Source organism: Musa acuminata, chromosome BXJ2-3 (genome assembly GCF_036884655.1).
Source record: "Musa acuminata AAA Group cultivar baxijiao chromosome BXJ2-3, Cavendish_Baxijiao_AAA, whole genome shotgun sequence".
NCBI classification, from domain to species: Eukaryota; Viridiplantae; Streptophyta; class Magnoliopsida; order Zingiberales; family Musaceae; genus Musa; species Musa acuminata.
Window position 1 is genome coordinate 4,117,501 of NC_088340.1, and position 27,106 is coordinate 4,144,606.

Sequence of the window (27,106 nt, forward strand, 5' to 3'; positions counted from 1 at the left end):
AAGAGACAGCCAAAGGATTGAAGTGGGTCGACGGAAGGATGATTGCTTCACGCAGCACTGCGGAAAGTTGGGTCGGCAATCTTTGTCTCGCTGGCCTTTTACCACCTACCGCTATGGACGTCCCACATGTGATCTGCGTGTTGTCCCACGACAATCTGATCAAATAAAGAATATATTCTCATAATCTAAAGAAACAGATTTAAAATAATAGGTGTTCCATCTTCTCTTCTTTTGCATTATTGGGACCATATAGTAGTAGTAGGATTATAGCAACACCAGTGGATTGCGTATATTAATTCTCATGCTCTTCATGCAGCAACTGTGGATGACAAATGTTTGATCATCTTTTCGACGATAATTTGTACATCAAACTTCACAAAATTGCATTGGAATTACGATGCTGATTGTAGCATCATCGTTGAAGGTAAATACTGTCTTGTTGTTGGGATCAAATTCAGCTTCGGCAAGGCCATGTTTCTATCCACATCTGCACAAAACAATCATACGTACCACTTGCTGCATCCTTGTTGTTATTGTTATCATTGCTGTTGATGTTTTTATTGTTGTTGTTGTTATTATAATATGTCAGACTCATGGATCTATCAACTCTCCCCATTTGGTCTTTATTATTGTTGTTGTTGTTACTGACTCTCCCCATTTGATCTTTATTATTACTATTGTTTTTATTGTAGTTACTATAATATGTCAATGCATGGATCTATCAACTCTCCCCATTTGATCTTTATTATTGTTGTTGTTGTTACTATTGTTTTTATTGTAGTTATTATAACATGTCAATGCATGGATCTATCAACTCTCCCCATTTGATCTTTATTATGATTGTTGTTGTTACTATTGTTTTTATTGTAGTTATTATAACATGTCAATGCATGGATCTACCAACTCTCCCCATTTGATCTTTATTATTGTTGTTGTCGTTACTGTTGTTATCATTGTATTATGTTGACGCATGGATCTATCAACTCTCCCCATTTGGTCCTTGAAGGTCTCTAGCCAGCTAATTTTGCCGGTCTCTTCCATCATGAGACCCATTTCTAAGTAAACAAAGTTGATCCCTTTTTATTTCCTTATCTTTCAGCACTTCATTACCATTTGAAATTTCACTTCAGATTAAGCTCTGATTCACGTTACAGTGATTTTTGTAATCGATATGTTCATTTGAATCGTTGACTTCGAAATGAATGCAGTCTTCATTGTTTTCCAGCGAGGCAGAGACAGCGATACAAAGACAAACGACGTTTACCAATAAAAAGTTAAAGATGCCATTAAAGTTCCTTTGCCGGCGGACCATTGCTTCGATCGCAACCCAAAAACCCACTGGGATTCGCAGTCGGTCATCCTTGTCGTATGATGTTTAAGATTTAGGTGGATTTCCTAAATTAGTCTTTGTCACGCTGTGAGTGGAAGACAAATTAAATGTTCTAGTAAGAGATAACTTAAATATGCCAAATTAATATCTTTAAATTAGACTAGAGATCACTTCATGTTAGGTTTTATTATGAACTATGTGAGTTCTTGACGAAGAAATCAAACCCAATTTTTAATGAAAGATAAACAATTACCTACCACCATTAGTATAAGTTTAAATATTATAATTAATTATTTAAGTTTAATAGATCAATCGTAGAGATATGGATCGCACGAAGAGAAGAAAATTTGACCGAAATAAAGGAACCCAATCATATACGCAACACGTGTTACATGCATTCCCCGAAAACGAACACCGAGCAGCGAGAGGACAAAGCGGTGCTGGCCACGTACCCAACTTCCTGAGAGTACACTGTTATGGGTGCAAGAACAACTACACTTGCTTGGGGTTTCTATTGGCATTGCGTTTGTGATGGCAGATGATACACAAACAGTCGATCTCGTAAGCTGGACAGTGATCGCTAGGAAGAAAGGAGTGCATGCGTTTTAGGAGCTTTGGGATCCCCAGATCGAGCTCTATATAAAGGGAGCCTTTCTCTTAGGGTTCCTGCATCACTTAGGCTTTCTCCCCCTTCCCCCTCGTGCTTCCTTGTCTGTCTCTCCTCTTCTTGAGAGCTACTCGTTGCTGCAATGGGTGCCGAAGCCGAAGCCGAAGCTCCTCCCACGGAGTACTTCATCATTCGGCCGAAGAAGATAAGGCTGATCGATATACTGAGCCTTTTGATACTTCGGAAAAGCCTGACCAGCTATAAGTTTGTGGACAGCAGCGGCACCGCCAAAGATGGCCTTCGAGCTGACTGGGTCACTGCTTTAACCTTGCTTATCATGAAGGTTTTGGATAAGATTAAGGTCCCGTTGAAGTGGACTGGGATCATTGTGGAGTTCATTTTCAACTTATTTGAACTTAATGGTGGAATCGGTATAATTTGGAGGATTATAACAGGTTCTCTCTTGTCAGCCACTCTCTTTCTCTCTCACAGGATCACACACGCAGACCCAACTAAGAACACTCGTTTTAGATTCATATAATCGACAGACAGACTTGTCTTCATTTGTTTCGATGCATTATCTTTTTGGCACAATCAACATGACCACTTGGTTCAAAACCCTGCAGGGAAGCTGGTCATCCCCAAGCGCGATTCGGCTGATTTCAGATCAATGATTGCTCTCATCGATGGGCGTCAGGATCTGTACAAGAACAACTCCTTGCTCCATTATTTTCCACTCATGGAGCCCCAAGCTGGCTTTGATGACATAAACCTCTTGGATATCACGGCCATGGCTGCCAAGATCGCCTACGAGAACCCTGCCTACATCGAGAATACTGTCACCAACCACTGGAAGGTAATTGCACGTCTTCGTCTTCTTCTTCTTCTTCTTCTTCTTCTTCTTCTTCTTCTTCTTCTTCTTTTCGTGTGGTAGATGGTCTGATGCATCAATATTCGAACTTTTGCACGTCGACAAAGATTAGATCGGCAGTATCGAGCCACATCAGATGCCAGACTTATGCACTATATAATGAACAGGAACCCGGGACATGAGATTTCACATGTCGATCGATGAACTATGCAGAACCATGTCTGCATGCGAACATATACGCACCTGTTCTGGACTCACTGACATGGATTCATCCGAGGACTATCATTAATTACTTTGTGAGATATAAGAATCAAATAAGTTGGAATCCATTAAGAAACCTTAAGTTAACAACCATCAAAATTATGAGAATTTTGGGATTAAGAATCGCGTAGCATTAATAATCTTCTTCAGATTTCATACATATATATATACCAAAGAACAAATTGATCGACCAGTTTTCTACTTTCATGGATGCAGATGCACTTTGTCGGATTCTACGATTGCTGGAACAGTAAGTTCATTAGCTTTAGTTTCCCCAAGAATTATGTTGTCTGATCTCATGAATGCAATGACAAAGGAAATCGGCATGCATCCACATCTTGCAGAGTTCCTCGAGGAGAAAACAACACAAGCCTTCATCTTCTGCAACAAAGCGGAGGACGCTGACCTGATCGTCCTGTCCTTCCGTGGCACCGAGCCCTTCAACGCCCAGGACTGGTCGACGGACGTCGACCTCTCGACGCTGCTCGCCGGCAAGCTGGGCCTCCTCCACCTGGGATTCCTGAAGGCTCTCGGCCTCCAAAACGAGACGAACTTCATCCTAGGGTTCCCTACTTCGATCGAGATGAACGCCGACAAGCCAGTTGCCTACTACATCCTCAGACAGGAACTGCGAAATCTGCTAGCGAAGCATAAAAACGCAAAGATAATTGTGACCGGGCATAGCCTTGGTGGTGCACTTTCAGCTGTCTTCCCCGCTCTGCTCTCATACCATAACCAAAATGACATCCTCAACTCCATGCACAGCGTGATGAACTACGGACAGCCCCGCGTTGGAGATGCCATCTTCAAAAGCTACGTCAATGTGTTGATGCGCGTCAAGTACCAACGCATGGTTTACCGATACGATATCGTCCCCAGGATCCCCTTCGACCTCCCGCCCCTCTCAAACTTCACGCACTGCGGCAAATGCATCTACTTTGATGGATGGTACAAAGGAAAGGTATGCCATATGATCATATCCCAGCATTCACGCTTGCAGCAGTTCATGACATCGCTAATATATACACTGTTAATTAGTCATCGACTTCATTGGCTTCTATGAATCAATTACATATTCTTGAAATAACAACGATTTCATGTGTTCTCTTTGGTGGCTGCAGGTGGTTGATGAAGTCCCCAACCCCAACTACTTTCTTGAACCCCTGTCTGTCCCGAGGATGTATTTGACGGCATGGGGTGACCTCTTCAGAGCTTTCTTCATAGGGTACACAGCGGGAAAAGACTTCAAGGAGGGGATAGCGTCCATCCTCTACAGGCTCACTGGTCTTGTGCTTCCAGGGATTGCGTGTCACAGCCCCAGAGACTACGTCAATTCTGTAAGGCTGGCCAAGATAGAGAACACCCTCTTCGTCTAGCTGCTGCTGCTGCTGCTGCTGTATGCGGATCGATGCCTTGAATAAAGGAGATGGGTGCTGCCGGGTTTCAGTTCCGAGTTAAAAGTGTCGATACAAGGCAGCAGTAGTTTGTTTGCGTGGCTTTCTTTTCTTCTTCATGCAGTCAAGAAGGCATGGGCCATGGAATAAACGTGGTGGTGTAGGGTGAGAAGGCAGTACGTCTGCATGGCTTTGTTGCCTTCTTACTGCGTCTAATGATTCCACTCTCTTCCCAACAATTCCTCTCCTACTTATGTGGCTTGTATGCTCTTAATTGTATCAACTGCAGCGCAATCTATACGTAGCCCATTGTTCATTAAAAGCTCACTCTTCCTCTCTTCCTCTATTACATTAGGTTGCCTCTTAATTAGATTACATCTCTTATTTATAGAAATGTGAGTTTAACTTTAATCTTGGTCGGTTAATTTATCGGATCTGGATTTGGATATTGGAGATCCGAATCATAAGGCAGAGTTGATCCGAATCAACACCCAACCACGTCATCTGCTTCGAATTCTCCGATTTGGGCCTTTTTTATACGATTCAATCACATCCGTCAGAACTTGCTTTACACGAATATTGAATTGATCGAACGGTTGATATACCCCCAACGAGGCGGCCGCTCCCTCTGGCGATACTAAATGTTTGACATTTCTTCGTCGCCGTCAATGCCTTCCCGAACCGCTGTCACAGGTCGCAAGACCGCGGCGTGGCGATCTCTTCTGCTAGGGTTACTGCCGCTGGATTCTTGGTAGGGCCGGGGATTGGATCACGTTAGGGTTCTGGATTCCGCATTATTGGTGGAGGGAGGTGGCTGTTGGCTGGGATCATGAGAGCTCGGCTGGTGGTTTTCCCGATCAAGGGGAGGAGTTGGTGCTTCAGCCGCTCCGCGGAATCCGTCTCCGGTGCCGACTCCTCTTCGACGCCACCCCCGGGACTGAGGGATCTCTGGAGGAGGATCTCCTCCCATGGCCGCTCCGCCCAGGAGAGCGCCGAGATCGTCGGCGACTTCATCGCTGATAAGGTTCGACAGTTCATTCACCGATCCCTGTGGCTCCAAGTTTCTGTATTTGGATGGTATTCTTGTCTAATCTTGTTTTTTGATTGATTTCAGATGAATCGAGCGTGGACCGGTCTCGAGAAGGCTCCAGCAGGGACTCTCAAGAGCAGGATCCACAGGTACTTCCTTTTCCCCAAACTTATTTGATTCTTATTCTCCATTAATGCATCTCGTAGTTATCTTCGTTAGATTTTAATGGAGTGCGGAGTTCTGTTATCTATTGCAGTTTAGGATTGCGGCTTTTATCACGAGTGAAACCTTCGGAGATATTTCTGAAGTCCGTTACTAAAGACATTACAACGGTGGAAATTACTTACCCTGCGAAGTATGTTCTTTTTCACCCAATGAGCAGCAGTCTTTCTTATTACTTACACTACGCATCATTACCCTTATTCTGATTTTTACTGGAAAGATATGCGTTCCCTGATCGAAATTAGCTATTAAGCCAGTCTTACTGTTCTTTTTCTTATTCCTTTTCTTTTCCTATCCAACTTTCTCCATTGCTGTCAGATATGCCCTTGTAACAGTTTACATTTAATCCACATCATTTATACTTTAACGTTGTTAGCCGTATTGGTGACCATTTTGCTGTATTTCTTCACATTTACAGTTTGAATCCTCGTTTTGTGCGTCGAAGATTACGACATATGGCCATGCGGTAACTGACATCTTCTTCAGTAATAATTTTATCAATTTTTGTGGTTTGCAGCTTACCCTGATCATCACTCTCTTTTTGTTCTTTTACATGTTAACACCAACTGGAATCAGGGGATCTGCAGTGCACAGGAATTATTTTTATGGTTCAATTTCTTTACTTCCACTTACAAGTGTTCTTAGTGTAAGTGATTGCCTAAGTAGATGAATTCTTCTTTGATGTGCACATTGAAAACCTGTTAGAGTATCTTGGTATTCATGTTAGGCCCAGAAAGTTATGATGGTCTGCTTACGACCTTCATTGTCAAATCATATATTTGTGGCTTAAACATCAAATATATTATTAGTTTACTGTGTCAGTTTTGGGATCATGTGTCATCACAGGTCAAGTTTTGCTACCTGCGATCACTGTTGCTTCATTCCAACATATGCTTTAATGCAACAAGGAAAGGAACTATAGTAATTGTTTTGTCATCCTTGGTTATTTCCTTTTTGTCTACATGTTTTATTAACGAGTAGATGATCGACAACCATTAGGACTGTCTTACTAGATATAGAATATGAATTCTAATGTGAAGGTGTCTCCTCTAGATGTGGATGTTTTTCCTCTAGTAGTTGTTTTGTCATCCTTGGTTATTTCCTTTATGTCTACATGTCTTATTATTGTGTAGATCATTGACAATCATTTTGACTGACGTACTGGATATAGAATATAAATTTTAATGTGAAGGTATCTCCTCCAGATGTGGACTTTTATCCTCTACAATTAGATTATGCCAACATTTAGATCCTTTATGGGGCCTCTGGATTTCTAACCATGGAATAGTTTTTGACTTTTATCCTCTACAATTAGATTATGCCAACATTGACAAGCATATTGTGCTTGCTTATGACTTACTGTTTGTATTCCATAATTTTACAGTTAGACCTTCTCTTGTAGAATAAATATTCTTAATCTGGTTTCGGTTCTTGGTAGGTAACAAAGCCTTTCTTCCTAAATGGAGGGTAATAGTTCAGATTACTCCAGCTACATGGAGAGATCTTAAATTGATTGCTAGTTATTATAAAAGTTTTTGACAAGACATACGGGTAGAAAGATGAACCGTTGATTCATAATGTGATGTTGCAGTAGTTCCACATCAAAAAGGTGATAATGTTTTGGGTTGGTTTAAGACTCGAAGGGTTGACTATCAATAACTTTGGCCTAACATTTTTGGTATATGGTTAAAGTCTGTACCACAGGTTATCAGACTAATGGCTGTTGAATTGTAATATTTGATAGCCGAGCAACTTTGCAGGCTGATCTTTGATGAGATGGTGGCTATCGCGTCTTCACCTTTTCTGGTCCTACAGCATAACTCGAGCGATGAAATCTGCTCTATCTTTGAAATTATACATGAAGCTTCTGAGTATTGAAGAAGGTGACGTCGGAACAATCTTAGATTAGGATATAATGATGTGTTGCAAGATTCCATGATTTCCTACTGGTAACTTGACCATAGACAATCTGTGTCACATGGTTAAAGCTGATTCTGATCACATTACTGTAACCTGTTGAAGTAGTTGCAATCTTTCTTAGTAATAAGGTGTTGGAAAGGAATACCTTCTAACTTCCAATGTTTCTAGAAGACAAATAACATTAGGCTTCTGTTATGGCCAAAACCTAGTTAAGTTGGTTTGACGGATCTTTTTCCTTAATCTTGCATGAAAGTGACTTTAGAATATTGACTGATGCAAAACATAGGTGTAGCAGTATATTTGTTGTTTGTAAACAATAGAGAGATTCGTGAACAGTTTAGGTTTGTGAACCTGTGTGAATCTGAGTCTTGTTATGTTAGGATATAGTACTTATCATAGTTTAAACAAGTCCAAAGGGAAACTTTTGTTTGTTACCATACTTATCTATCTTTCTGTAAATTTATCAACCTTTTAGTTTTTGGATTTTTTTTTTATGATAACTGTGATTTATGCCTTGATGGCACCTTAGACAACATTCCCGTATGAAGCTTTTCTTTAGGGAGCCTTCCTTTGGTTACCACCTGCAATTGACACCAATTTTGTGGTCTAGCATGTTTCTGAGATTGGAAAAGGAAGATCAATAAAAAAAGAGACCGGGTCAATAAAAGATTATGGCTCAGAAATCTCAGTTGTGGAACAATTACAGAATTCAAAATGTTGGTACTAGAGAGAAAAAGGAGGGTGTAGGGTGTTTTATTTGTGGGTTTGTTTGTGTTTTGGAAAATATTGGTCTCTGTCTGCTGATGTGCCATGTACAGTGCCTATGTCGAACATGCGTCAAATTGATAACTTTTAAATTGTTTCCACTTACACATGAATTCATTCAAAGGTATATTGTATATCCACTCTGTGCCGAAGTTTAAGCCAAAGGGGCACTTCTTTGCCCATGCTTTCCTTTCACAATCTCCCTTGAGCTTCACAGGTTTTACCACAGAAGCGACTGTGGCGTAGAAGTGATATGACATAGGGGCTTGGGGACCTTTGGGATCTTGGTGCTGGCAGAGAGGCAATATGTAGTTGTCAAATGGTTATTGAGGTATAGAAGGAAGCCACAATATATGCCTTGGAAGCTCTCTATGTGCAAAGTCGCATAAGTTGGCACTGATATTTAAGCACTCAAGCACTAATAATGACAAAAAAATGAAGTTTGTTATATGAATGTCCAAGGGTAACCATCTATTAGATTATTTAATGGTTGGAAGTCTGAATGCCTTGCATTACTATGCCTTTTCCAACATTTCATTTGCACCACTTTATTGGTTGTAATGGCAATAGCAAAGATGTGCTTTATACTATCTCTTAGAAATATGAAACTTTTAGGCTCCATAAACCTAGTGATTTCTGTTTCCAACTTAATTTCTTCTATTGTTCAGTTTATAATTATAGTTGTGTGCTTTATACTATCTCTTAACCTTTTGTTTTTTTCTTTAGGTTTTGCCATTGCCAAATATACCATTTTTCTGGATCTTGTTCCGTACATATTCTCATTGGAGAGCTCTCAAGGTACGATTAGCACTAGCCTTTTGTTGGAAAGTAGTTGAACGTACTGCTTTTTATCTGGCTAATTTTCATGTTTTACATGTATTATTTAGTATGCTAAAAGACACTTTCTTCCATAATAATCTTATAATTCTTAGGATTCTTGTAATGTGTGTGCATGTATATATATGTATACATATATATATATATATACATATATATATTTATTTATATATATATATATATATATACATATATACATATATATATATATACATACATATATATATATATACATACATATACATACATATATACATACATATACATACATATATACATACATATACATACATATACATACATATATACATACATATACATACATATATATATATATATACATACATATACATACATATATATATATATATACATATATATTATAACTCATGCTATATAGTAAAGGTGCAACTAAAGAGTTTCTTTAAATGTGCGGATTAACTTCGGATTGCCAAAGCATTAGAAAATTAAATCAGCATTTGGCACATTAACTGGTTTGGCAAACCATCTGCTTCTTTGTTATACAAACTTGGGGATCTATTATATGCCTTGAAGTTGTTACAAATTAAAGTTTAATTTTATTTTTTTCACATGTTCTCTAGATATCTGTTGGTTTCTATGTTAATTTGTTTGCCAGTTTGGATGTAAATTGAAGCAGCTTCCAGCAATACATATTTTATTTTTGGGAATCACTATGACTGAGCAACCATACAACGGAATAAGCGGAGACAATTACTTAGTACTAAGTTCACTGAAAGAATTGTCTATGATATAAGAGGCTATCTTACTTCTGTAACTTTATGATGACATGCCCTCTGGTGTTTGAGCATTTGTTTCTTCAGATCAGCATGTTAATTCTTTTGGATGTGTCCTGTCTCTTTTGAATATTGAACTTTTGAGATCTGCCTAGTTAATTAAGTTTGTACTTGTTCACAATACCATTGATTATACTTCAACATTGTTAATGTTTTGCTGGTTTTCTATCTGAATTCTTTTTGCATCTGTTAATGCTATTTTTCCAGGGAAGTGAGAGGCTTATGCTACTGGTTTCAGACAGTTCAAAGTCATGGAGTTTACTTATTGACAATAAAAAGGAAAGTGACCTAAAGGCTGACTTGAAGAATAGTTGTGAAGATGCTCTCCCTCCTCCCTGGGTACCATGTTCTCACTTTCTCCACCATCAATTAACAGTCTACTTGTTCTCAAATTAATTTGATACTGTCTTGATTAAAATCTTATTGAGACAGCTTCTAGAGAATGATGTTCTATATTTTTCTATTTTGATAAATTGGTGTCAGGAGTACATTGAGTTTTTCAAATATGTACTTTGGGCAATTGTTGCACCCGAATTGGCACCTTGAAAGTAACAAGAAATTGTTGTCTGCATGATGAGAAGTTATTTAAAGGGTTTTTTTTATCCCTTTGTGTGTGTGCACATGCACACGTGTTTTGAGGAGGGACCATCAGAATCTAGATTCATAATACAAGAAATTTGTAATATTTTTTGGTTGTTAAGATTCATTGTGCGTCTCTATTACAACAAAATTTTTCTGGCTTTAGTTCTGTTGTACAATCGTCTCACCAAAGTCTCTATTGCATTCTATGCTTATGGTGGTTTCACTTAATGCCAATTCGATCTGAGTTTGTATTACTTCTTGTCAATACAAGAGAAAATAAATAGGTTATGAAGGCCCTATTGCATTTTCAATAAAAAAAATTAAGATTCCTGTTGGAGAACTTTTAGAGAACAAGATACTTCAGAATGTTGGCAGGATAGACCTAAAATCCGCATGTTCCAAGGATTTGGCTTATTTCTGATTGATCTGACTGATATAACCTAGCTGGTTGGGTTTTGACTGTTTTATAGGCTGGCGAGTTGTTGAGGTTCCGATTCTTGCATATCTTGCTGATTCCAAATGTTTTCCAGGAGATACTGCCAATCCAATTGCTCCCAACAGATTTTCAGTCACTTAGAAAGTTGTTTTGATTTCATGATTATACTCATCTGAATAAGTTGCTTATGCCAATATAGAAGAACCTGCAAGTTCAACTGCTTAACTTTTTCTGCAAATAATATTGTGTGATGTGTTTTATCGTTCATGGTTTCTATAGTAACTCGATTTCAACATGTCACTGGTCATTTTTAGCACTTATTTACGTATTGTCCTCTGAACTGATATCTACTTCCTTTCTAAAGATTTTGCAGCCCTCCAAGGATCTCGAGAGACTTCTTAACGGGGAGGGTATCAAGGACAGCATTAGTTGTACCACCATCTCTAGTATTTGCAAAACGTATGATCTTGACAGGAATGTTATAGTGAAGTACAGGAATTTACGATAGTTTCTTGAATTGCTTGGTGCATTCAGTGCTAATTACAAGTTTGAACTTGTTTTTACCGAGCTCACAACATGCAAACATCTTTTGCACAGCCTATGCATGCGACAAATGAGCTTAAGGCCAAAGTTTTGTTTACGGTAAATGTTTCATTGTTATAAAGTTAAATTGGACGAGGAATTTTTCTTTGACTCCTATATTGAATATGACAACTGAGTATTGATTGAGTGGAATGTTCTTCCTTTCTAATTGAAGTATCAATTCAAGTTTTTCAGCTTCTCCAAAATTTGTAATTGACTTCATGTTCTTTTGATAATTGATGTGAGATGACTATGCTACTCTTGGTGTAATAACAGGCAAGGTGGTTCATTTGGAGAGGCTTTGTGAATCCAATGTGTTGTAATCTGTTTGGTAATTCTAAACTTGTGCATCTATAAAGTATTCTAAACTTTTGCCCATATTTAAGATTTACATATTGTTCATTGAGGCCTTTCTAGATTTTAAAAGTGTTTTGGTTGATTATTGGTAGGAACATTTAAATCCTGATATGTTGATTTCCACTAACTGCATATTGTTTTTGAGTACCTAAATTGTTCTATGATTTTGAGGCGTGCTAACATCATCAAGGCTGAAGCATGAATCTGATGGTTCCTTGTGTCGATAGCTAAGAGATGGGGCGCCATAAGTAATCCACGTTTGATCTCTCTTCATTTCTAATCTTGTTTATTTCAGAATTTGCCCGACTGGTTAGTCAGTTTTGGTAGAATTAGCATGTGATATGATGTGTAATAGTGAAATAAGAGACGGAATTACGTGACAATGATGATAAAGAATGAAGACCTGAGAGGAAGAACGAGAAAAGGATGATGAAATATGTGTGTCGGTCTTTTGGATTTAGTGCAAACATCCGTCCATCTCATGCTACATTTGTCTTGTGATAGTCCTGTGATGAAAATATCTTCCTATTAAGGTGTCGATGGTGAAGTGTTTGGAGAAGTAGGAGCGGCAGCTCCACTGATATATTATCTCTTCCCATCTCTCTTCCTCCACCCTATTTAGCATCGGTGTCGTCCAACGCTACGTGACCTGACCCGAAAGCAGCATGCGTCGGCCACCGAAAGCCTTCTTGCTCCTCTTCCTCCTCCTCCTCCTGTCGGCGTCTTGTTCGGGCTCCAGCTCCAGCTCCTTCGTCCCCTCCACCACCTTCTCCTCCAACCTCCGGTTCGCTTTCAGTGAGATCCAGAAGCTCGCGTCGCTGATCTCTGGCTCGTCCGGCGTCCTGGGCGGCAACCTCCGCCTCTCCTCCGCCATCCATGACTGCCTAGATCTCCTCGACTTCTCCGCTGACGAGCTCACCTGGACCCTCTCCGTCGTCAATGACCAGCGCGTGAAGACCCCTGCCACCGGGAACCACCGTTACGACATCCGCTCCTGGCTCAGCGCCGCTGTCGGCAACCAGGACACCTGCAAGGAAGGCCTCGACAGCGCCGGCGGCCCCCTCGGAGGCCTCGCTGCCGGCGGGCTCAAGATCGTCAGCTCACTCATTGCCAACAGCCTCCACGAGGTTGCCGCATCGTCGGGCGGCGGGGGTGGGGGTCGGAGGCTCCTGGGGTTCCCGGAATGGGTGTCGGCCGGGGACAGGAGGCTTCTGCAGACGCCGGCACCGGTGGAGCCCGACGCGGTGGTGGCGCAAGACGGGAGCGGGGACTACACGTCGATAGGGGCCGCGGTGGAGGCGGCGCCGAGTGAGAGCGAGAGCAGGTACGTGATCTACGTGAAGAAGGGGGTGTACATGGAGAACGTGGAGGTCAATAAGAAGAAGTGGAACCTGATGCTCGTCGGAGACGGCATCGACCAAACCATCATCTCCGGCAGCCGGAGCGTCGCCGACGGCTGGACTACCTTTCGCAGCGCCACCGTCGGTGAGCTAAATCCATCTCTGGTTCTACGTATCTTTTCCTGAGGTCAACAGGGACCCCAGCTAAAAACGTCGCCCGGTTTGCACCGACTCACGACCTGCCGACTCACCGTGTACGTGCATGCATGCAGCCGCGACCGGAAGGGGGTTCATCGCCCGGGACCTGACGATCGAGAACACGGCGGGGCCGCAGGGCAACCAGGCGGTCGCCTTCCGCTCCGGCTCCGACCTCTCAGTCTTCTACCGCTGTGGCTTCTCCGGCTACCAGGACACGTTGTACCCGCACTCCCTTCGACAATTCTACCGCGAGTGCCGCATCGCCGGCACCGTCGACTTCATCTTCGGCGACGCTGCCGTCGTCTTCCAGAGCTGCGACGTCCTCTCCCGACTCCCCAGCCCCGGTCAGATCAACACCATCACCGCGCAGGGCCGCCGAGACCCCGACGAGAGCACGGGCTTCTCCTTCCAGTTCTGCAACGTCTCGGCCGACGCGGACCTGGTCGGCAACACCGACCGAACGGCCACGTACCTCGGCCGGCCATGGAGGCAGTACTCCCGGACCGTCTTCATGCAGTCTTTTCTGGACACGTTGATCAGGCCAGAGGGGTGGGTGGAGTGGAACGGCAACACGGCCGGCCTGGACACACTGTACTACGCCGAGTACATGAACGACGGGCCAGGCTCAGGGTTGGAGGGACGAGTCAACTGGCCGGGTTACCACGCTATCAGTGACCCAGCGGAGGCCGGCGAGTTCACGGTGGCTCAATTCATCGACGGAGACGCGTGGTTGCCGGCGACCGGCGTGAAGTACACTTCCGGATTGACGATGTGAGGGAGAAGAACGTGTTGACGCAGCGCGTTTGACTCATGTGTGATGGACGTGCATAGTGTCTAATAGTATTGTACTTGTGATTCCTTGGAGTTCATCACATAATAAACGTAGTAATAAGCTTATATATTGATGGTCCCTTTCTTACGGAGCGTCCATTTGCATCGATTCGAGCAGACACTAAGAAAGCTTATATATATTTGATGAGGATAGTAATTATGATAAGACTCGGCTAACGTAAGATGACGCCTCACGTCTCGATCGACGCGATAGTATCTGATCAAACGGATCAGAACGTCGGTTGAGGTGCATTAACGTCTGCTCAGGCTCGGTTCTTAACGCCTACTCAAGCTCGGTTCTTAACGCCACGCCAACACCAGTGTCAAACGCTACCAGCCTGCCCCATACAAGCGGGCACATCAACAACAGTAAGCTTCCCTATAAATATCCTCGCATTCTGAACGGGAAAGGGGAGAGAAACATACACACAAAAAGACTTCTTCATCTGAAACCCCCTTCACATCATCTGACTTGATCGTCGAATGGGTCGGGTCGAGCTTCCCGACCCGACCTTTGTGTAGGAGCGAAGCCGAAGATCCCCGTCGGATGCGCAGGCGAGGAGTTTTTGCCCGGAGGAAACGGCGATTCCGTCCCGATCAGACCACCGCACCCGACCACCTCGACGAGCTCAAGGAACGCCCTATGGAGATCCCCGTCGTCCGGACCCGAACCGAGTCGCGTCGGCCCTAAGACCGCGGCTCAAGACTGTTACCCACAACAATATTGTTACATAATTTTTCTAATTAAAAATTATTATATTAAATGACGAACATGAGATCTATTACTAATGCAAATTAATATGCTGATCAAATTCGGATGTATCAACATCAATGTTGGGGTGGACAAATCGGTCGCTCAATTTTCATGGACGATTGAATGGAAGTTACGTGGTGATATGCGGATGGAATGCGATGGGTTTGCCTTTTTGGTTTGCTTTCTTTTTCCGATAGCTGGACGAAGTCCTGTTTCTCTCGTGCGAAGTGACATCCAATAACACGTAGTCGCAGAGAACATGACATGGATGCCGACTGATGTTGACCATTGACCCGACACATTCATGTACGATTTAGAATAATAATAATAAATTACTACATGGATTAAAGGAAAACTAAGAGAATTGATATCAAACATGTTAATTCGGATCAATTTTAACTCCTCAAATCATTTTTTTTTATGGTGGATATTCATCTGTTCTGTGAGTGGAGATGCATATGATTGCATTGTGAGTTACTATCTTTCGAGAGGAGACCAAACAAAAACAAACTTGATTACAACTTCTTTACGAATATTCTGCAGCCTCTCTATTGGTGATCTCGTAAGGGAGACACATATCATAATCCTATCTAGTTTAGTAGCCTAAACTAATTAAAATATCTTGGTTATCTTTTACTGTTGTCTGTAGCTATTGATTGGCTCTTCAATATTGATCCCCTCCCCGTTCTCGTCGGAGACATTGAGCATGACGAGCATTCAATGGGGTGTCTTCGTCACCAACTTGTGCACCATTGTCTCCCTTCCGTTTCAATTAGGTTTTGTTCTCTTGTTGGCCACCACATGTGCTGTGCTCACTTCTCGGCCCATCCCGACTTGTATCTTTGTCTCTCTTCTCTGTTCACGAGCGGCTTGAGACTCTTATCTTCCACCTGCCATTCTCTCGAGGGCATTTTGGTTGTGAATGCAAGGGACAAAGGCACCAATATTACTTAATTGCAAGAGGGACAAATCATGTGAGAGAAGGCTATAGGGAAACTATATTTGCATGTCTTTTTGTTTCTCGTCCCTTTGGCGACTTAGATGGTATGTTTTCACCCACTTGATCTTGTAGTTAATAATTTGGATGTTGCTTTTCAATTCCAAAGGACTATGGCCTAATTATGCTTCTTCCCATCGATGCATAATCTAACAAAAACAAAAACAGTGATGGGTATAATCCAATGAAAGCTTCTAAACATACATAATCTCATATAATATAATAACAAGTGGACAACTATCAACGTATCATACTCATTCGATCCACATGTTATGTGGGGCTTGATCCCATGGGGTTAATGATGTGGTGTCGACGGAGATATCTATATGGACCTACGAGATCATCAGTACTAATAAGAAAATCAACTCGATAAGATCTTTAATAGTTCGTCATTATATTATAAAATACTGTACGTTAATTCTCGAGGGATTTCTAGTTACGTTAGTAAGATTTTTAAGAATTTGATAAGCACTATAATTAAAGACTATATTTAACTATAAATCACTCGAGAACTAACCTAACTTGAGATAGGTACATACCCCTAATTTAAAGTCTCAACATGAGCTTTTAGACTCTTGATACCTCAATTTAAGATAGATTCAAAAATAATCGATTGATTTTATACCCTAATATGATTGATTTTATACCCTAATATAATTTGAATTTATTATAATCCTAAAACTTTGTTTGTATTGACGGGAGTCTTGTACAATACATTCGTTATAATCCAAATCTAATATAGACTATATGAAGTTGGGATGAGGCCAAAGGTGGGTTGGTCAGGTTGCATCCTATCATGTATTTGATAGGACCAATTCAAAATGCTCTCGATTTGAGTCAAGTTATTTATGTGAGCTCCAATTTACTTTGAAGTTAATCCTAATCCTAATCGATCCAATGGTTGGTTAGCTCCATCAATACTTATACATACAGCTTAGTATTTTGATATTACTGATCACCTAATTAAAATCTTAGCATGGTATGCTGAGTCTATATCATACACCTATACACCTTGACTTTGTAAGTTTGCATGTCAATTAGTTTAACTAATAAAGATTTTGATAATATACCACAATATCCTAAGTTTAAATCCTGTTTTCGTCCTTTATTCTTTGTAAAAAAAATTTAGATCACATGAGAGGATATTAAAGTTGATAAAAATATTAAATATTTTCTTGACTGTTTAAACTTTCGAGAATTATGCTGACCCAATCAAAATATTTATAAGCCTCTCCTACTATTGTTCTCGACAATTCAGCTTATACATTGTAACTCCAAATTGCCTATAGTTTTCATTCATTGAGAAAATTGTTTTATTTTTTTCTAAAATATAAAACCTATTTTTAGTTTTTTTTTGTTTACTTTTGATTTTGAATTGTAACCCACTTTCCTCTCTCTCTCTCTCTCTCTCTCTCTCTCTCTCTCTCTCTCTCTCTCTCTCTCTCTTCCTTTCGATTTGACTCAAAAAATAAAATAAAATAAAATTTAGTAGAAAGAGATCATTCCAATAATTCCTCAAGATTATTCAAGATCAGAGACCTCACTTGATAAATGAGCATTCCAAACAAAAGCTAGCTTTCTCTCACTATGCTCCCAATCACATGTGGCGATGTAAGAGATGGATTCTTTCATCCTTCGCCCACCGATTCACCTTGTCGGTGGTCACTTGCGCGAGCACATGGAAGAGACATCGATGAGGCCTCAATCCCGGATCGAGTAGTATGGGGACGATGGAAGGGACTAATAGATGTTCTTGGCGTCTTTCTTGAGAACTCAAGCATTTTTTTCCCCCAAAAACTAGCGGAAAAAATCAAGTTAGAGAGAGAAAGATTATATAGTAAATAATATTTTAATATATAAAAAAGTAATCCTACTAACAAAGTACGTTTCTCTCAATCCAACGGAAGATGGTTGGTCACGCAAGATTCTTGACGAGTTATGGAACACCAAAAGGCACGATCTCTGACACGAACTTAGCTCGTCACATGACACTTTCTCCCTGCATGTTTTGTCCCCTAACTCGTTCCTTCGTCCCTAGCCACGACTGCGCTCACGACACATATGTCGAGTTTGACGGACACCGCAACTCGACGAACCAACCGACACTATACTTTTGCTACCTTTGGATTAGTCACAAAGATCCAAATTCTTATCAGATTGTTGTACGCGTCTTAAAGCGTAATGGAAGATCCAAACTCTTCGTAGCCTCGGCTCGCAAGCCACCAAACTCCTACTCCCGAAAAGATCACTCTTTTTATCATGTTGTGTGTATATATATGCAGAACTCTGAGCCATGGCCTTACCTTTCTTGGAGCTCACATGGCTTCTTCTCTCACTTGGTCACTGTTTCTGGCTTCTCTCCTCTTCCTTTTCACTCTCCCTTCACCCACATTGTCTTCCGATGTCGTCTCCAGTTCTGGGAATACCAATGCAGAAAGCTCTGTCCGTGATCTGTGCCGGTCCACCCCATACCCCGCCGCCTGCCTCGACTCCCTGAAGCTGTCCGTTTCCATCACCATCAACCCCTCCGTCCTCTCCCTGGCGCTCCGCACCCTCCAGGCCGCCATCTCGGAGGCGGCCAAGCTCTCCTCGGTCCTCTCCTCCGCCGGCCGCCCCGGCGCCGTGGTCGAGTCCCAGCGCAGCTCCCTCCAGGACTGCCAGGAGCTGCACCAGATCACCGTCGCCTCGCTCCGGCGCTCGGCCGGCCTCGTCAAGCCCGAGGCCCGCAAGCTCGCCGACGCCCGGGCCTACCTCGCCGCCGCGCTCACCAACCGGGCCACCTGCCTTGATGGCCTTGCCGGCGCCCGGGGCCCGCTCAAGGCCACGCTTGTCGACTCCTGGCTCGCCGCCTACGCCCACGTCAGCAACTCCCTCTCCCTCGTCGCCCGCTCCGGGGGCCGCAAAGGGCGGCGGCTCTCCTCCGCCCGCTCCTTCCGCAGCCGCGGCTGCGGGGGGTTCCCGGCGTGGGTCGGCCGGAGGGAGCGCCGGCTGCTGCAGGACGGGGACTACGGGGACGTCGACCCCGATTCCGTGGTCACGGTGGCCGCGGACGGAACGGGGAACTTCACGACATTGGGGGAGGCGGTGGCCTGGGCGCCGAGCAACTCCGACGACCGCACCATCATCCTGGTGCGGGCGGGGGTGTACGAGGAGCACGTGGATATCCCCAGCGACAAGACCAACATCGTCCTCATCGGCGACGGCAGCGACGTCACCGTCATCAGAGGCAACCGAAGCGTCGGCGACGGCTGGACCACCTTCCGATCGGCCACCGTCGGTAAGCTTATTTACTATCCCCTCGAAATTACTATCCAAACCTTCTTAATTACTTGTACTTGGTGTTCTCATACCTCAATCCGCTTGCATGTTCATGGTTACCTTGCATCGACTGTCCAACAGAGATGGAACAGAGATAACCATCGCCATCTCCGTATTCATCATTCAACGACATCATGTACTTGAAGATTTCGTCATATCTAATAAGTAGAAACTATAGGCATACGAATGCCTTCATTAACTGGTCCATTACTGCCATGGATAGCGGCAACATGTCATCTTTTCGTAGCGATTGCCAACGCATAGCGTGCTGTCTGAGCCACTTGGCAATGGACGACAAACGGCCAGCACACATGACCTTTAGATTGCTAGATTCTTCTTCTGCTGCATCTGTCTTGGACTGTAAAGCTCTGTGAAACATTGATCTGCAGCGGTGTCCGGTGAAGGGTTCCTGGCACGAGACATCACGTTTCAGAACGTCGCGGGGCCGAGGAAGGGCCAGGCAGTGGCGCTCCGGGTGAACGCCGACCTGGTGGCGCTGTACCGCTGCGTCATGGACGGCTACCAGGACACGCTCTACGTCCACTCCTTCCGCCAGTTCTACCGGGAGTGCGACGTCTACGGCACCGTGGATTTCATCTTCGGCAACGCCGCGGTGGTGCTCCAGGCCGGCAAAATCGTGGCCAAGATGCCCATCCCCGGGCAGTCCAACATGATCACAGCGCAGTCCAAGGACGACCCCAACGAGGATACGGGCATCTCGATACAGAACTGCACCATAGTGGCGTCGCAGGAGCTTGCTTCCAGCAACGTGATAGTGAAGACCTTCTTAGGCAGGCCGTGGAAGAACTACTCGACGACGGTGTACATGGAGTCGTACATGGGCGGCCTGGTGGATCCGGCGGGGTGGAAGGAGTGGTCCGGCGACCAAGGACTCGACACGTTGTACTATGGGGAGTACATGAACAGCGGGCCGGGATCGCCGACCGACAATCGGGTCACCTGGCCGGGGTTCCTTGTTATGGATTACGACGACGCCTACAGCTTCACGGTCTCGGAGTTCATCTACGGGGATGAGTGGCTGGAGTCTACTTCATTCCCTTACGACGATGGCATCTGATTCTTTAGCGCAGTTGTGGTTTTTTCCTACTGTAAATAACGTGATTTGGGCCGACAAAGAAGAGAAAACGAAGGAAATAGAAAGAAATCAAGATGGTGTTTGTAGAGATGAACTTTGACTTAGGACAATCGATGGTGGAAAACTCTTATCCTGTTAGAAAAAGAATCAATGTTGGCAATAAATGATATCATGTCGGCCGTATTACTTTCTTAGGATTTTGCATGTGATATATGCGGAGTAAGTCCAGAAATTGGCTAAAAAATATTGGATTGATTGAGATCAGACCATCCAAAAGAATTCAGTTTATGAAATGCTATGAATGTTTTGATGGTATGGAAATAAGATACCACTTGAACAGTAATTGATTCCTGGCACAGAACATGGGTAATCTTTCGGTTTTGCGAACTGTATGGATTACATTATAATTAGCAATCTATATGACGAATTAGAGTTGATGTAATCAGTGGTCAACCTAATAACACTTTCTTCTACCTCCTCTCTCTCTCTCTAGAGCAACCCGCCAGAGTAAGGAATGGAGGTGGACGACAACCAAGCGTCTGCTGTGGTGAAATTATACACGGTAAAGTTCAATGCGTCCATGGCATTCATCAGGCTGTACCCTGGCCATTGCACTCTTCCACTGGTATTGGCCCCGGGGCCATGGTTGTCGAACTCCCCGTAGTACAATGTGGTCAGCGCGAAGCTGCCGCTCCACTCTAGCCACCCCACCGGCTCGATCAACCCGTCGATGAACGATTGCATGTACACCGTCCTCGAGTACTCCTTCCACGGCCGGCCGAGGAAGGTCTTGGTGAAGTTACGATCCGCTGCCTCGAGGTCGGGCGCGGCGCGGACGGTGCAATTGTGGATGGAGATGCCGGTGGTCTGGTCCGGCATGGTGCGCCCCTGCGCCGTGACGGCGTTGACCTGGCCCGGGAGCGGCTTGCGCGCGTAGATGTTGCAGTTCTGGAAGACGGAGGCGGCGTTGCCGAAGATGAAGTCGACGGTGCCGTAGACGTCGCAGTCGCGGTAGAACTGGCGGAGGGAGTGCGCGTAGAGCGTGTCCTGGTAGCCCAGGAAGCTGCAGCGGTAGAAGCTGGAGAGGTCGGCACTGTTCCGCACCGCCACCGCCTGGTGCTTCTCCGGCCCAGCCGTGTTCTCGAAGGTGATGTCGATGGCTATGAATCGCTCACCGTGCACCACTGCGCTCACCAAAATACCTCATGTTCAGAAGACGTACATAACATGCATCAGAATTCAAGCAGGAGCATGCGCGCTCACCGAATGTAGCAGAGGCGAAGGTAGTCCATCCGTCGACTACGCTGCGATTCGAGGTAATTATGGTCCTGTTGATCCCTACTCCAATCAAGATCAGGTTCTTCTTGTTCTTGGGAACCACCACGTTCTCGCTGTAAACCCCTTCCTCTATGTAGATGGCGAAGTAGCCATCTTCGATGGCTGTGTTGTTCGGAGCGAACGCGACGGCATCTCCCACGGTTGTGAAGTTCCCACTGCCATCCTTGGCTACCGTCACCGACTGTGATTGGTTTACAGGCACGACCTCGCCGCTCTCTTCGAGAAGGTTCCTCCCAATCGCCGAGAAATCAGCCGGCGGCGATCTTTGACCACCGGTAGACCCTGAGGAGAGAGTATTATTAGACAAAGTTGCCTGGTACAGGGAACAACGGGGGCCTCAGACGTGGAGCCCACTGCGGGAGCCTACTTCGATAGCCAATCGCAAGGCAAGCGAGCGAGACACGAAACATATGTTAGAGATTAGATCAAGGCCGTCTATGTGGCGTATGTATCCAGGTGATTGCATGGGCATCGAGCAGATCCGTGGCTCTTTCTTAGCGACAGGATGAGTGGGACCAATACGAAGGTCAAAGGACCGCACCTAGTGGGCCCAGATGGCGATGGTACGTCCACGCCGAGAAATGCACGTGTGGTACTTCCAAAAGAAGAGGACGAGGAAGAGACGAATGTTGTCGACTTCACCTGTGCGCTCGTCGGTTTCGGTGCTCTTCCCATGCCCGCGGTTTCCGCTCCGGTCCAACGCGGTGGTGACCAACCCGAGCGACACCCCGTACAGCCGTGTCTCGTCCGCGAGGGCGCCGCGCAGCTCGGGGAAGGTGTGGGAGACCTCCAGCCCGTCGTAGCACGTCTGCTGGTTGGTCACCACGGCGCTCATCAGCGCCCTCACCCGCCCAACCGCGGCCGCGCCAAGCGCCGCCTCCCGCGGGCCCAGCTCCGCCTGCACCGCCTTCAGATAGTCCGCATTGAGGCTGGCCAGCGCGCGGCAGTCCTCGAGTGCCCCGCCACTCACGCCTCGGCGAGCCCGACCACCGCCCGCGGCACCGGAGATGTAGCGGTCGAACAGGGCAGCGGTCCGGCGGGCCCGCTTGAGCGCCTTCTTGACGGAGTACCGGCCGTACTCGTACTGGTTCGACGGGAACCGCAACGGCGACAGGACGGCGCGGCACAGCTTGGGGTAGAAGGAGGACCTGCACGCCGACACAGGGGAGACAGAGGGTGACGGTGCAGCAACTGTAGCCAGAGGAAGAACGAAGAAGACGAGAAGGTATTGGTATGACAACATCGCAACACGTGTGATTCAGCCAGAGCACCGAACCGTAGTGTACAAGGCGAGGGTGGAGATGAGGCGATCCAAGACCAGAGATGGATACATAAATAGGGAGAAGAAAGCGCGTGAGATATTAGCTGCATAGTGAACGAAGAGGCAGTACGAGTATAGGCAGAGGGCTCATCTGTTACTACACCCAGCCATAAAGAAGACTTACTAATTATTTTCACTGGTTAGTGCGAACCAGTTGTTGTCGAAGAGATTTCTTTGGCTGTCTTCCAAGCAAAGACAAAAGAAGGGAAACCGTCAGCTAAATGCTTTAGGTGGAGGCAGTAATGACTGCAGGAAGAAAGGGTTCATGATGTACTAGCTCACCAACTTTACGAGAAAGTGTCGATCGACCTTATTAACGTGCATTTGTGATGGCCTAAACAGTAGATCATTAATTGTTCGTCTATCAAAGTACAACGTTTCCAGCATCTGAAGGCAACTAATACTCACCTATTAATGCTGTGTCGGCGAACTGCGCTTTTGCAAGAGACAGCAAATGCTGTTCCAAATGCTACTGAGTTGTAATCCTCCCCAGCGTGACATTGCATGGGTTGAAGCAACAATGGCTTGACTTGTGAGTCAAAGGAGATCAAGTTTCTGTCGGTGAAAATTATATTCCCAAAGGTTTGTCGTCATGCATCTGTTTGGTATTTGTTTATTGAAACTGTGAATGAGGAATGGACAAAACAACACGACCTCCTGCTTCAGTTTGTCAAAACTTAAGTTGGTCAATAAACGATGAATCTGAATTTGAATGGATTGATGCAATTATTCTGAGTGTAAATTGTGGAAGAGTAGCCATCAGTGGCTTGAAGTGATGATGAGCAGTGCAGCTGTTATTTTGCCTGACAAAGTACATAAGCTATTTATTAAGCTACATTCAAAAGATGATTGGTTTAAGGTTTTATTATTAGAAAATAGAAGTTGAAGGTAAGCTCTAATTTGAGTCAGCTAAAATTGCATGTCTTTTAGATCTTTCTTCCTGTGTGTATGATACAAGTGTTCTAATGTTCAGCTTGAATCTCATTCTTTAGAAGAAGAAGCTCAAGAATAATGCAAGACTATCTGATATGATAAGACATTACAAGAAGCTAACAATGTTCAGGTTCAGAAATATGATGCTGATTCCATTGATGTTATGACACCATCAAACAAAGAGAGCCAACCTGTAAAGATCTCTAGCTTTTCACTTCAAATTGGAAGCAGCATCTAAGCTTCATTTGTGACTGCAGAACATGTTGTGTTGTTTGTGTCACTGTGTACCACCATATCACAAAAAAAAATGCAGAACATTACAGATCAGCCATCTCAGTCCATTAAAAAGCTTTGCTTCTTTCTAAGCATATTTTGTCCTCTGTTTCAATTTTGATGTCAGCATAGCTTTGTTTTCTGTTCAATAGTAACACAGAGAACCTTTTGCAGATTGATGGTGAGATTTCACATGGCCAAGTCTGGGAATGGCTCATCATCTCAGTAGCCACAGGTTGGCACATGGTAGGTGCCATCTTACCAAATACTCAATAGGCTAAATTGGATCCCAACTACTAAGCTTTAAGAATTGACAGAGCCATCCACCCTACGATATGATTCTTGCAACCATCTTTTTCTTTTCATTTGAGAGTACGATCGATTGACAGTGTGAAGATGGAGACAAGGTTGGAACTACATGCATCAAATGGTTAGATGGTGAACGGAGGATGTCCTAGGCAAGAAGGCAGCATGCGGCAGATCTCCATCTCCTTCGTTTCCTGTGCCTTTGATCCATCTTGGAGTCTACCTTGTCCTGTTATACATGGAGTATAGGTCGAAGCTAAGAACAGTAAAGCTCTGGGAGAAGCGGAAGTGGCAGCAATGGACATCGTTAAGTCCTTCAATGGCTACGGGAAGGTGAGCGAGATCGCGGACCGACACTTCCGCCGCACCACGCGAAGGCGTCTCGCCCTCCTCGCCGCCTCCGCCGTCCTCCTCGTCGTGATCGTCGTCTCCGTCGGCGTCGTCGCGGCGATCGGGCACGGCGATGGCTCTCCCTCGCCGACGTCAATAGCGGACTCGATCAAGGCCATGTGCAACGTGACGCGCTACCCCGACTCGTGCTTCTCCAGCATCTCCACTGCCAGGGGCGCCAACCTCACCGACGACCCCGAGGAGCTCTTCAGGATCTCCCTTGCTGTCGCCGTCGACGCCATCGGGAAGGTCTCGACCGTGGCCGGCTCGTTCGAGATCCCGGCCAAAGACAAGCGGCTCGAGGCGGCGCTCCGGGACTGCGACCAGCTGTTCGACAGCGCGATCGACCGGCTCAACGACTCGCTGTCGCTGATGCAGCCGCTGCCGGGGGAACCGCTGCTGAACGCATCCAAGATCGAAGACCTGACGACATGGCTGAGCGCGGCGGTGACCGACCAGGAGACGTGCCTTGACGGGTTCGAGGGCACGACCGGAAACGTCAGGGACAAGATGGCGGTGGCCATGGTGAACTCCACGCAGTACACCAGCAATAGCTTGGCCATTGTGGTGGGCATTCTCGGCATCATGGAGAAGCTAGATTTCCCACTGCATAGAAAGCTGCTATCGGTTCCTTCCGCTGTTCGGTATCCCGCGTGGATCTCGAGAGCGCAGAGGAGAGCTCTCCGGCAAGATATGGCGGCGAGGCGGGAGCCGAACGTGACGGTGGCAATGGACGGGACTGGGCAGGTGAAGACCATCAAGGAAGCTATCGATCTGGCACCGAAGAAGAACGCCCACCCGTTCACCATCTACATCAAGGAAGGCGTGTACAAGGAGAATGTAGTGGTGGACAAGAGCAAGTGGAACGTAATTGTGTTGGGGGATGGCATGTACAAGACGATCGTCGACGGGAAGCTGAACTTTATCGAGGGAACGCCCACATTCTCCACTGCAACCTTCAGTAAGTACTCCATGGAAGCTCTGCTCTGAGATCGTTGGAATGAAATTGAGGTCATCGACCTCCATTCTCTCATAATACACTTACCAAGCGTCCTCATCAACGAGTTTTGTCTCAGCTGCAGCTGGGAATGGCTTCATGGCCATGGACATGGGCTTCAGGAACTTCGCGGGGCCCGAGAAACACCAGGCGGTGGCCCTCCGGTCCAGCTCCGACCGCTCCATCTTCTTCCGTTGCTCCTTCGACGGCCACCAAAACACCCTCTACGCGCACTCCCTACGCCAGTTCTACCGCGAGTGCGACGTCGCCGGCACCGTCGACTTCATCTTCGGCGACGCCGCCGTCGTGTTCCAGGACTGCAAGATCAGGCCGAGGCAGGCCCTGCCCCACCAGCAGACCACCATCACTGCGCAAGGCAAGACGGACCCCAACGAGAACACCGGCATATCGATCCAGGCCTGCACTATCGAATCATACGACAACGTCACAGTCTCAGCCTACCTTGGCAGGCCATGGAAGGATTACTCCACCACCATCATCATGCAGTCGGAGATCGGAGCGGTTGTGAGTTCTACAGGGTGGCTGCCAATGGAGATCGGCACCGAGCCTCCGAGCACCATCAGATATGCAGAGTATCAGAACACCGGGCCTGGATCGACTGTAGCTGGCCGCGTCAAGTGGCCAGGTTACAACCCAGGGATCAACACAGAGGAGGCAAGCAAGTACACGGTGGAGACATTTATAGGAGGAGGAGATTGGATTCCGGCCACTGGCGTGCAGTTCCAATCCAGCTTGGGCCAGTAAGTGATTGGAAATTGTATTCGTCTGTTCTTTCTCGATCCTTTGCCATCAGGCAACTGTAAAATGAGTGAAACTGAAGAGTTTGATCGATTCAATGCATTCGAACACTCTATCTAGATTTCTCAAGAAAGAAAACTGGATCTTCCCGACACTGATGCCTGCTACAATTCTTGAGTACGTAAGTACGGCCATAAAGGCAACAACTGGGCACGCTAATGATCTGCAATGATACGCGCAATGTAG

At 45.3% G+C, this 27,106-nt stretch overlaps 6 protein-coding genes across 6 annotated transcripts; 5 read left to right on the forward strand and 1 right to left on the reverse strand.

Moving 5' to 3' along the window:
* The first annotated feature begins 1,994 nt into the window (after positions 1 to 1,994).
* Positions 1,995 to 4,785, forward strand: LOC135606993 (triacylglycerol lipase OBL1-like). The gene is made up of 5 exons (XM_065098408.1): positions 1,995 to 2,392; positions 2,564 to 2,793; positions 3,286 to 3,319; positions 3,414 to 4,030; positions 4,191 to 4,785. The coding sequence occupies exons 1-5, from the start codon at positions 2,080 to 2,082 to the stop codon at positions 4,443 to 4,445; spliced, it is 1,449 nt and encodes a 482-aa protein (XP_064954480.1). The 5' UTR covers positions 1,995 to 2,079; the 3' UTR covers positions 4,446 to 4,785.
* A 337-nt stretch (positions 4,786 to 5,122) lies between these two features.
* Positions 5,123 to 11,799, forward strand: LOC103977423 (uncharacterized). The gene is made up of 8 exons (XM_009392918.3): positions 5,123 to 5,487; positions 5,578 to 5,642; positions 5,750 to 5,848; positions 6,134 to 6,181; positions 6,292 to 6,361; positions 9,127 to 9,198; positions 10,260 to 10,391; positions 11,435 to 11,799. Exons 1-8 carry the CDS (start codon positions 5,293 to 5,295, stop codon positions 11,576 to 11,578), a joined length of 825 nt encoding a protein of 274 aa, XP_009391193.2. The 5' UTR covers positions 5,123 to 5,292; the 3' UTR covers positions 11,579 to 11,799.
* A 667-nt stretch (positions 11,800 to 12,466) lies between these two features.
* LOC135606992 (pectinesterase-like) lies at positions 12,467 to 14,448 on the forward strand. The gene is made up of 2 exons (XM_065098407.1): positions 12,467 to 13,494; positions 13,622 to 14,448. The coding sequence occupies exons 1-2, from the start codon at positions 12,675 to 12,677 to the stop codon at positions 14,320 to 14,322; spliced, it is 1,521 nt and encodes a 506-aa protein (XP_064954479.1). The 5' UTR covers positions 12,467 to 12,674; the 3' UTR covers positions 14,323 to 14,448.
* A 3,973-nt stretch (positions 14,449 to 18,421) lies between these two features.
* On the forward strand, positions 18,422 to 20,737 carry LOC135606995 (probable pectinesterase/pectinesterase inhibitor 12). Its single transcript, XM_065098410.1, has 2 exons — positions 18,422 to 19,406; positions 19,837 to 20,737. Exons 1-2 carry the CDS (start codon positions 18,449 to 18,451, stop codon positions 20,523 to 20,525), a joined length of 1,647 nt encoding a protein of 548 aa, XP_064954482.1. The 5' UTR covers positions 18,422 to 18,448; the 3' UTR covers positions 20,526 to 20,737.
* Positions 20,738 to 20,827: 90 nt separating this feature from the next.
* On the reverse strand, positions 20,828 to 23,237 carry LOC135606996 (pectinesterase-like). Its single transcript, XM_065098411.1, has 3 exons — positions 22,524 to 23,237; positions 21,807 to 22,163; positions 20,828 to 21,727 (listed from the first exon to the last, which is right to left on the reverse strand). The coding sequence occupies exons 1-3, from the start codon at positions 23,122 to 23,124 to the stop codon at positions 21,033 to 21,035; spliced, it is 1,653 nt and encodes a 550-aa protein (XP_064954483.1). The 5' UTR covers positions 23,125 to 23,237; the 3' UTR covers positions 20,828 to 21,032.
* Positions 23,238 to 24,702: 1,465 nt separating this feature from the next.
* On the forward strand, positions 24,703 to 27,012 carry LOC135606994 (pectinesterase 3-like). The gene is made up of 2 exons (XM_065098409.1): positions 24,703 to 26,065; positions 26,181 to 27,012. The coding sequence occupies exons 1-2, from the start codon at positions 25,012 to 25,014 to the stop codon at positions 26,864 to 26,866; spliced, it is 1,740 nt and encodes a 579-aa protein (XP_064954481.1). The 5' UTR covers positions 24,703 to 25,011; the 3' UTR covers positions 26,867 to 27,012.
* Positions 27,013 to 27,106: the final 94 nt, after the last annotated feature.